Source organism: Buceros rhinoceros, unplaced genomic scaffold (genome assembly GCF_000710305.1).
Source record: "Buceros rhinoceros silvestris isolate BGI_N320 unplaced genomic scaffold, ASM71030v1 scaffold11334, whole genome shotgun sequence".
Classification (NCBI taxonomy): domain Eukaryota; kingdom Metazoa; phylum Chordata; class Aves; order Bucerotiformes; family Bucerotidae; genus Buceros; species Buceros rhinoceros.
Genome location: NW_010406536.1, coordinates 45,126 through 56,635, shown reverse-complemented (window position 1 = coordinate 56,635; position 11,510 = coordinate 45,126). Strand labels below are relative to the sequence as shown.

At 41.7% G+C, this 11,510-nt stretch overlaps 1 protein-coding gene across 1 annotated transcript in view; it reads right to left on the bottom strand.

Annotated features, from left to right (window-relative positions):
- Positions 1-5,933: 5,933 nt before the first annotated feature.
- Positions 5,934-11,510, bottom strand: part of KDM5A (lysine (K)-specific demethylase 5A) — a 47,747-nt gene continuing 42,170 nt past the window's right edge. Inside the window, exons 25-26 of the mRNA XM_010134140.1 lie at positions 10,088-10,498; positions 5,934-7,910 (exon numbers count right to left, since the gene is read on the bottom strand). Of these exons, the coding sequence (XP_010132442.1) occupies positions 7,698-7,910; positions 10,088-10,498 (624 nt within the window). The 3' untranslated portion in view covers positions 5,934-7,697. The remainder of the gene's footprint in view (positions 7,911-10,087; positions 10,499-11,510) is intronic.

Below are 11,510 nucleotides of genomic sequence, written 5' to 3'. Positions count from 1 at the left end.
ACAAGAAAAGTGTCCACCTTCTGCTCCAAACAGGAATCTGACCCATCAGCTTCTTAGAACTGCCTTACTCAGCAAGAAAACAGCCCAACCTTAAAGTTGTGCATAGCTTTCCTGTGGCTCTTACTCTCTTCCAATGTGTGAACAGTTTTGTCTAATCTCTAGTCTTCTAACACACTTAAACCCTGAGGTGCGACCATTCCAAGCGTATTCCTGCCAGAAGCCGAGGGAAATCAGCTTTCCAGCCTTCAACTCCCTGAGCACACATGCGCATTCAGGATCAGGGCAGGATCCTTTCAGAGCACCGTACTGCATCTTTACTCTCCAGTATGTAACTTGTCGTCCATTCCCTTCTAACAAATGCAGCTTGAAAAACACTAGAGATGCAGAAGGCCTTTAAAGCATCATGGGAAGCATTCTCCTAACCCCCTTAATTCTGAAACCCACTTTATTCTGCACCTACTTTCCCTCCAGACACAGCAAGTGACAGTCCAAGGCTTAGGGCATCAGTGCCAAACTACTTCAGCTTCTTTGCTCCTCCGCGATCAGCAGGCACTCCAGACGCAATTTAATTACTGGGAAGTCTGTCAGCCCCTCAGGGCAAAGACTCTGGTTTCTTTCCCTCTGGTGAGCTACTCCACCGGTCTCCTTCCATGTAGCAGTAACTGTGAAAAGGAGTAGCCAGGACCCATGACCTAACCAGAACGGGCCATGGTGTGAGGTAACACCCAGCTGTCTTCGAATCTTACCAGTTCAGGTACAAACCCGCACAGCTGGTTTACAGCTGCACCACTAGATCACCACCTTCTAGCAACGGGTGAAGAACCAAAGTACTGTGCACTCACCTAGGGTTCACCAGCATTAGGAAGGGTTGCTACCAGATGATATCACTTCCTTACCAGTTGATTACCACTTCTTTACTTCTAGCACTGGTTGTTTGGCAGCAGTTGTCTCTCCCAAGAATTTGCTTCTAGGCAAAGCTAAGGCATCCATCTCCTGCCTCCCCTCCAAAGAGACTATCAGGAAAGCTGGCAAGGAAATAATGGGATGCAATGCTATTGATACACTGATTATGTCGAGATGTTAAATCTTTACAGTACCATGCTCTGATAACGCCACTGCAGGGACACAGACGAGACCTGGCTAACTCAATTTCCAGCTGTATAAAGGGAAAAGTTAAACCATCAGCCGGCTGAACTAGGCAGGATGTGCTACTCAGCTCACATCCCACTACAATCTGGGCTATTTCTCAAATTCGTAACTTGGATTTGTGAGGACTCCACTGGTATTAGCATAGAACAGCAACTGCAAACACCGCATTTCTCTGGGTGAACATGCAGCATGCCCATTGCCTGTCGGGTGACCTGAGTTGCTGGAAGACTGAGTACGGACTGCATCAACCCAGACTGGAAACAGATGCAGCAGTTCGATCTGCTGGCACATCACCCACCCATTAAAAGCACACGCCAGGCTGGCTAGTGACATCAACTGCCTCGGGACCTTTGTGTTCAGAGATGGCAGCTCTCCCCAGATATTAATACCCACAGCAGTTCCCTCTGGCACTTGGCTTTAAACAACTTTTTTTTTTTTTTTTTTTTTTTTTTTTTTTTTTTTTTGAGGGGGGTGGTAGTGGTGATACACAGATAGCTAAAAATCAGCCTCTGAAAAGCCTCCAGTTGAAACACAATGCCCCATCTAGGGATTAAAACTATTCACTGCAGCAGGGCTTTTATTTCAATGGCATTCAGAGCATGTCTCCTTGCAAATATTTGTTTTTCAATAAATTCTCACCACTTTCATTGTCTTTACCTTGCAACTTAACATTCATTTGTACTGAGCCCATCTCATTACATAAGGCTCAATGCTCTCAATATCTTGCTGCGTCGTTTCCTGCTGTGCTACGCATTTATCACTCTCCCACTATCAGCATGGCTAGAATTTTGATAAGGGCTGGATTTATTGCATCTCCCCACTGCCTCAGTGCTCCAAGCAGAGTCCCTGTTTGGCTCAGGCAGGCTGGCCAAACACATTCTCAGTGACTGCAGCTGGAGAGGATTTGAAGGAGTTCCCTCCTTTTCATTTTCATCTAATTGGAGGAAGCCTCAAATCTTGCTTTTATCAGACCACAGTTCTCAACTTGGGTATCGACAGTAATTTCAGGAATGATTTTAAGAAACATTTCCCACCCTTTTAAAATCATTTCCAAGCTACAAAATGGCTGCTAATGTACAGCAGTTCTTTCAGTCAGTCATTATTTTAAAGATATGGAGAACATGTACCTAGAATGACAGCAAGGCATGTCTGAGAGGCAGCTGATGAACATCAGAATACTTTTCTCTTTACTTTGCTATAACCCTGGGTTGCGCTTATTCTAATAACCATTAGTGGACCACCACAAATATTGAGAGCTGCCCAGCGACAGCCTAATGGAATGAACACGGTTGTAAACTGTTTCATTTCTCCCAGATCAGATGTCCCTGTTCACGTTCCCTCATACTACGTCTTTCCTTCCAGTATGAAGAACTGTATAGATAAGGACCATGCATCAGTAACACTGACTTCAAAAAGCCTGGACTTGTATCTACGTGTAAGGGACTGACATAACTGCTCACTAGCCCACATGGAGTTTAGGTACGAGCAGCACTGGAAGCTAGGTTTGGCCATTTACTTCTTCATGCATCTTATGAACATCAAACCTAGTAGTTTTCCGTTCTGTTGTTCTTTGAATCTTACACGCCACAATGATGAACAAAGCCTAGGAGAACATCTGCACGGTAGATAATTTTCTTGATGGATTTTGATGCTCTCTTCTGCTCATTCAGCAAAGAGGAGAAAACAAGGAGAATGTGGTGAACTGCAGGGCAGCTAGCCTTACCCAGGTCCCTGGAAGATTACAGAAGAAATCCTCCTCAAAGTCACAGCCACATCCATGAGGGAGGAGGTGACTGGTAATAGTCACCACTATAATCTTAGACCAGTCTGGCTGCCTTCTGTCGACAAGGAGAGGAATGGATATTAACCCTGACTTACAGCAAAAACACACTTGCAGAGCGGATGGACAACCTACAAAGGTGATGAAAAATGGGGTGGACTGCTGTGCTCAAGACTTCAGCAGTCAACAATTTGAAATTTAGGAGGTGGCCAGTTGCAAGTGGACTACCTCAGGGGCTGGTACTGGAGACTGCTGTTTTATGTCTTACCCACCCGGGTGGTGGGATAGAGCACACTCAAGTTTGCAGATAACACAAAATGGAATGTTGGTGGAGGATAGGAGTGGGACAACCCAAAACACGGGAGGAGAGGACTCCTGTTTGGTTGGATATTGACTGGCTGGAGGGATGTGCTAAAGGAAAGTTTACAGTCCTGCACCTGAGAAATAATAAACCAAGGGACCTAATAGTGGACACAATGAATGGGAGTCAGTAGTGTGTCCCTTTGCAGCCGAAAGGGCCAACTCTGTAACAGGCTGCATAGTAAAGGCATGGCCAGCAGGTCAAAGGAATATTTTTCTGCTATATGCAACACTTGTAAGCCGCATGTGGAGTAACACACCCAGTTTTAGACTCCTCAGTATAAAACCAGATACTGCCAGAGCTGAAACAGCTGAGGACAACCAAGACTGTTAGAAGGCTGCAGCTCATGACACGGCTCAAGGGAGGCTGAGCTGTGTTTGTTTAGCTAGGAAATCAAGGCAGCGGAACCTGCTGTCAACTACCTAATGGATGGTTACAGAAAACGTGGAGCCAGACTCTTCAACAGGCAAGCTACAGCAAGTGAATCTGACTGTACATTAGACAAAAGTTTGCCTTAAAGATGCTACAAAACTGGATCAGAAAGCCAGCTTGTTCAATGTCCACCCCTGGAAATACTGAAAATTTAAGCCCTGAAAAACCTGACCGACTTGCAAAGTCGGCCCAGTTAACTCCAGATGAACTCCAGAAGTATCCCCAACCTTAATCACTCTACGATTCTAAAAAGTGAAAAGATGAACAGAAGATTCACAGTGTGGCTAACAAAACACACAGACATCCATTTGTTAGCTTATGCCGTGTGACTGTATTCAAATCCTTTAGGATACTTTCCATAATATCAATTTTACCTGAAGTCCTCATTATCAATACTCCAGGCTGCACAAGCGTTCAGCTACAGATAATCTGTCAAAAGTATAAATCCTAAAAGTGATGTTACTGAAGTTCAGGAGTGATGTTTATCTCTATGCAAGCCAAGCTGCCCAATCCAGGCCTATTCCAGGCCCTGGAACAGGCTGCCCAGGGAAGTGGTGGAGTCCCCATCTCTGGAAGTGTTTAAAAGACATTAGATGTGGTACTGAGGGACACAACTTAGGGACCCTGCCAGTGCAGGCTGAACACTGAGTTGGACTCGATCTTACAGGTCTCTTCCAACCAAAATGGTTCTGTGATTAAAAAAAAAAAAAAAAAAAAAAAAAAGCATGAGATTGCATGGTTTGGATAAAATATACGACTCAAGTCCTGGCCATTTTTACTTCCTCACAACGGCTCAGGTCTTTTCTTTCACTTTTAGTGTCAGACACCTGAAGAGAAACCACATGAACAGCAGTCACTATCCTTCACAGAATACAGCGTTAAGACATGTACCTTTTTAGATACATGAGCTAACATTTTGTGTACACTGAGATTTTTTTCTACAAAGCATGAGACATTTTTTCCTACAGCTGTAATAGGCCTGTGAAAAAATTATTTCCTTAGCTTAACTTTGGCTTGCCTTTTTTTTTTTTCCTCTGTATGTTTTTACAAAAATACAAACCCCTAAGATCTGGAGACAATACCACAGCTGTAGCTTTAGGTTTTTCAACCACTAACTACATATCTATAGATTTTTCCAAAAGTTAACATTTATTCATAAGGTCATACTATCAGCAATCCTTTGAGAGGAATTATACTCTTAAAGAAGCTTAAACAATAAGATGTAAAGCTAATAATGGTCTTCGGTTTATAAACACCTTACCCAAAAGCAGATGAGACATCCATAACTCAAGAAAGTGTGGCAACCTCTTTTCGACAGTGTAATAAAGAGCCTCTCTGTGTTGTAATTTGAAAAAATTACTAAAAATGCGACCTTTTGCACATTTCTTCCTGTTGTGTACTCTTCTATGCTTGGTAGAAGCAGAATGACTGACCATTGCATCATATAGCTGTTTGTTTCCTTCTTGTTGCAGCTAGTGCTACCGTTGACATTCTCCACCACACCTTCTACTCAGAGAAACAGGAACATTCAACGCAGATTTACTAAAAGATCTCTTTTCCAGTTGATGGTAATTACATATAAAAATGACTTTATCGCGACAGAAAATGTAGGAATGGTTAAGAGGATACGTCAGAGGCTAACAGGATATGCAAACCATATGCTAATCTGTTGTGTCACGGATTCTAGGAGTCAGGAAGGAACACAGACACTGGGATTCCTTAAGAAATCTTGTACTAGTCTACTTCTGGAACGATTAAAACACCTGTGATAGATAAGTCTATCCACTCCATATAGGAAAACATTTATGTAGTACCATCAGTTAAAGCTTGAAGGAAAGTAACATCCGTTTAAACCAGTTTACCAAAACTAAGCATACACTGAGAAGAAAAAAATGTAACTGGAGGCAAAAAGAGGGTATGTCTAGCTATAGCATAGACTCCTTCATAAATAAGTAAACAAGTAATACTCTTAGAGTTTGCTAGGGTGCCTGTTCAGCCGCGTGCCTATCCACAGCTTCCTTTTACTTCTAATATCATAATAGTCTTTGAGGAGCAGGAATTCAAAGTCTGTGCCCAATTTGCATGCAAAGCTCCCAAGACCCTTTATCTTCTGCCCTCCATCTTAGTTCTTTTTCTTTTGCACATCTTCCTCTTCCCAGGTAGCAGGCACAAATAAAACAAACAGATAAAGTTCGTCTACCTGAGCTGAATGGTTTTTTTGATGGATAATTCTGCCAGATAAATAAACTTTCCAATATTAGAGAACAAGAGAAGGGACACAGAACAGTCAAGACAGAACACTTTTGTTTTTGTCAATATTTCTTTAAATCCCAGTCCAGCTCCTAGTAAGACTGGACACTACTTACAACACTCCTAGAACTGCAGAAGAATGGAAACACAATAGGGAGCGAGTGGAGAGGGGGACAAGACAGCCCAGCGGCTGGCTTCAGACATTCACATACACAAAGCCAGCATCCACTGGAGTCGTTAAGGCCCAGATGCCCCACTAATAGGAACAAACCCAAACACAAAGGTAGCACATGAAATGTATTTACCTATTTAAACACAGGCAGCTGGTCAAGCTAGAATGGGGAAGGTAACTGCTAATTCCTTGTACTACAAGGAAGGAATGGAGTAAAAAAACCCAAGCCCACGGGCAGGTTTTTGCTTTGTGAACCTCTGTCTGTGCTGCTGGTTAACAGTGGTAAGTATAAAAAAATCAAAGAAAAATAATCTATTTATAGAACAAGTCAGTAGTCTGAGACATTTAGAAAAAAGTAAAAACAAGTCCTTCTTTAAAAATGGATTTACTAAAACAACTGTCACCCAGGATGACCCCAAGCCCTCTGGTCCTCTGGCAAAGCCAGGGGCAACTTCGAACAAGAACTGTTGCTGATTGTATATGGGTACACATCCAGCAAAGCCAGCAGGGAGGGGGACTTGCCCTGTGAACAGTATCTGCAGACTGCTTGCTGGTATCGCGTGAGGCCATGCCCGTAGCCTGGTGATACTGAAAATAGTTGTGAGTGAAACTTTTCACAGAAGCACATGTCAGTGTAACCTCTGAGGTAAGTGGGCTGTCTTCTTTCCTTCCCACCCCTGGGTACAGATCACCGAAGCTGGTGCCCTGGGTGCTGTACCTCCTTGCCAGCTTCATCCTGCATGAGACAACTCTAATGTGCAGGAGTGCAGAACTCTAAGCAAAGCCTAGAACAGGAGAGAGCACCCCTGTGGAAAGGGAAGCACTCTGCTCTTTCCAAGCTCTGGTCAATGTGTTCTGGCCCTCCTGAGGACAGGAAGATCAGCTGTTCTTCACTAAGGAAAAAAATTTGCCTAGTGGAGTAGAGTTGGGCTTCTTTTTTGGTAAACAGAACCTTTGCTGATTTCTGAGATTGTGAGCTCCTCTGCCCTTTAGCTACAAGAGAGAAATGAAAATAAATTCATCCACTTGCTCCCATCCTTACAGCATAGTGTTAGCTGCCTGGATATGGAGGCAACTTAACTCTCCCAACACACTGCCCTACTCACTAGGTTGGCATGGGGAGGCAAAAGGTAACTTCCAAAGTCACCTCCTTCAGGTAACCTGGTAGGCCTAAAAGCTCCAGCCTACACCCACCAATTCCAGGCTAGCTCCTCTGCCAACACATACTTTTAACACCCTGAAGTGTCTAATCTAACAGCCTTGAGTTTGCTCAGTCTCTTAGAGCAGCAGCCACACTCAAGATGGAAATACTCAAGTCAAAAAACACTGGCTGGAGCTCCTAATCAGGCGGTGTCTGCATAGATGAGTCGGTACCAGTGTGCCTTGACGTCCCCATTGTATGAAGGAAACCAGCTCTAAGGAAGGGACCAACTCTGCTGCAGGTCTGTACATCCTTGGAAGTGAAGCTCAGAGGCTACATTAGCTTCAAACCCTCTCTTTCTGTAGGATTTCAGTGGTCCATTTCCCAACAAGTTCCAGGCATCGAGTAGCTGCTAACTTGTCTCCTTAAGATCTTCCATTGGTAATTTGTAGCTCAATATGAAAGGAGGAGGTGGTGCATGAGCAGGGCTACTTGGTCCCTGCACTGGCTTCTTTGCACAGTTTATACAAATGTAATCTTCATTCTCAGCCATTTCAGGAGAGACGCCAACACAAACTTGATGAAACCATTCATCGCAGCCACCATCACACTGCACCCAGTCCACCTGCAAGAGATCAGATCAGCAAAGCATAGCACGTTACAAGAAAAGACAAATGGGCATAGCTTCTACGAAGAAAATACCTTCTTTTAAACTCCCCTGACATATCTAGAACATCAAAGCTTCTAGGCACAAACGAATGCCCCATAGAGCTTGTTTTAACAAGCTACTTCAGTTTAATAAAAAAACCCCTGAACACTCCAACAAACCTTGCTCCATTTGCATATTTACACAATACAAACACGCATTACTGCTATTGAGGAAGATGATACTCAGCTCTCCTCAATGAACGACAGGTACGCACACTTAAAACAGCAGCGTGCTCAGAGACACTTTTTTCTGCACGGATGAGAGTCAAGTCTACAAATACACATCCTCAATTATACCCCCTTACACTGCATTATCAAATAGTACCTTTTGCAGCTTAAAAGGTTACAGAAAGCAAAAGGAGTTGATTACTGCTTTAGGCTAAAAACCACAAAAGCCATGTGAATCTGCAGCTTTAATACTTTTCTACCAGCTAGATATTTGGTATACAGCTGAATGCCAAAAAAAAAAATGCACCCAAACTGTTAACTCCGAAGTGTCAGAACTTTTATGCTAAAATACTTCAAACTTTGAGCTGAACATGCTATAGCATAATTAGGAAAGGGCTTAAAAAATAAATTAAAACTTGGGAAGGAAAAAAGATGAATTATTGGATTTCCGTAGTTCCTTAAGTGAACGTACATGTTAATTTGAATCAAAGGGCTGAAGGTGAGATCCGTAGGATAAGGAACACAGATTCTTAATTTTAAATGGCATCCACCGGTACAGCTATAAAAATTGTTGCAGATGTAATTCTGCCTTTACCTTACAGGGAAATGTGGAAATGAAAATATTAGAAAAACAACAGTAAGGGCAACCTATCTCAAATGAAGAAACATCAGCTCAAGATTTTATGTTAGTTCGAAAGAAAACTAGCCCTGAGCAAATTTTCTGAAGTAATGGACACTAATAGCTACAGCTTCAGTCATTACATTCCTGTATCTGCTATTTTTGACTTGTATGGCATTCACCTGAGCACAGAAATACGCTCAACCTTATGACAAAACAGTCATTCCATTACAAGCTTTGGTTATACAATCAGGAACTTTACTCAGTTTCATTTATGGAAGTTTGACAAATTTAGTACAACCCTCTTTACAATATGAACTTGAAGGTGATTCTCCTCCCTCTTGCACCCTCAATTTGTTAAAATGTAGTGTTATAAGCTACTTATGATCTGTGAGAATGGTGGTACAAAGACTGTATCCTCTTTTGAGTGATTAATTTCTAACCTTGGTCTAAGTTTAAGACTTCAAAACTGGTCTTTTAACCTTTTGGGGTTTTTTAAATGTTCAAAGGAACACCTGAATTCCATGGTTTAATACTGCAAAACAAGAAATAAGTTCTTGCTATTTCTAGTTGTTCCTACAGTCTCTCTCGTGCAAGCCAGTGCAGCATAGCGTCATTCCCACAGCTATTATTGGGAACATTTTTCTTTATGGAAAAAAAAAATCCAAAAGAAAAAGATTTTTTAAAATCATTATTAGTCCATGTTAAAAGCTGACAATCAGGACAGGCAGTACCACAGAGAGAGGCAGATCATGTTTCTTTTGTAATAGCCCAATCAGGTCTAAAAATCATTAATTATCTCCAACAAGAAAAGTGAAGCATTGCAGTCTGTAGATTGCTTAGCCTGCAGCATTACTGTTCACAGACTGTATGCAAGAAATACAGAAAATCTGCTTCATTTAGGAACATCTCACATCCCACTTCTGCTCAGATACACACTGAAGTCAGAAACATTTCCAGTTGAGTCAAAGAATTAATCCTCTGAATCAGCCAGTGCACATTGCACATAGCCAGCAAAAAATAACACCGCTTGAAGACGTTAAACTTCCCAGCCAAGAGAGAGTACCTACTCCCGGACACTAATCTTCCATCACCACCTCCTGTTTTGAAGTACAGAAGAGAACAAAGAAATTCTATAATTTCATCTACTACATCAGTGTACCTACCCAAGCACTACTCAATCCTCTCTCACTTCTAATCACACCACTCATACTTGTAGCTCGTGCTGTTTAACCTAATCATTAAATTGCACTGGGAGGTTTGACTTTGCATGGAATTGCCTATGGCAGAGCGAAGCAAAAACTCACTTTGTCCTTGCAGGGCCTCTGGCAGTTCTGGGCAGCGCATACAGCATTCTCATCATCCGAATCTTCTGCTCCTGACCAGTCGTACTTAGAAGGAATATCTAGAACCTTCTTCTCTCTTTTTTTCTCTGTGCTCTCCTTTGCTAGTTCCACCTTTGCAACAACTGCCTTCTCTCGCTTTTTCTTCCGTTCTTCTTCCTTAGCCAGTTTTTTTGCCAGCTTGTTCAGCTCCTTTGTCTTATCAATGCTGAGTTTTAGCTTCTTCTTCTTGGGTTTTTCCAGTTTTTTCAGCTCTTTAGATTTTTGCTTCATATCTCCAAAGAACTGCTCTGCTCTCTCCAGCTTTCGTTTCCGCTTCCTCTCAGAAGAGTCTCTCCCTCTCATTTTCAGTGGTTTCTCATCCATGCTGTCATCCTTCATAGAAAGGGTGAAAAGAGATGTTTTTTTCAAATTGCCATGTACTGCAAACCTGTGATTCTAGAGATGTACTTACTTCCACCATAACCCTGACATGGTGTGAAGAAACCTATTCAATAACACACTGTTAAAAATCTTGAACAAAAAGGGGTTCAACTTAATTTTTTTTTTCTAGCGTGGTGAAAATAAAGTGGTATCAACTGTGTCTAAGTATAATGAATGAAAAATGTTCAGTGGAAAAAGTAAATCATCAGCAAGGGTAAGGAGGCAGAATAAGCAATAATTACAACTCCTTCTCACATTGCTTTTTAATAAAAGTTGAAAAGATTAATCATTTGTCAGATGCTCTTGCTTGTTTTTCATCCTAGGTCAGTCTTGCTTGTAATTATTTTTGAGAGAAAGCAATTGCTATTCTGGAGATTAAGAAAGAGCAATTGGTGAATTCTTAAAATGTATCATCAACTCAAGCAAGAGAAGAAAGTGACAGATCCATTATTTGAATAGCTTCCAAACTGGCACAGATTGTAAATATCCTGGCGTCATTAACAACTCTTAAATAGCAGATTTAGATCAGAAGTGAGGCTTAAAATTGGCAAACTCTGTCACCACAGGTAGCATCCACACTGACAAGTCCTATTTATATCTGGAAGATTCACCCATGTAGCTCCTTTGTACAAACAGGACCGACTCAGTTAATCCAGCTATAGACTTTAACTTTAATAATTACTCAGAGATTAAGGACATACTCTAAGCCAGTAAAGAAAGACTCTGTTTACTGTACATTACTTAATATTCCACCCAAAACCAAATCCTCTGGAGATTACTTTACAAAAATCTACCTATTTTGCATGTAAGCAGACATAGAAAGGTAATCAATTCAAAACGAGTAGTTCTGGTCAGTTCATGGGGGTTAACCAGAAAATGCCATCACACACACATGCACACACCTTTTCATCAACTTCCCTCACAAAAAAAAAAAAAAAAAAAAAAAAACTGTCTTTAATTATTA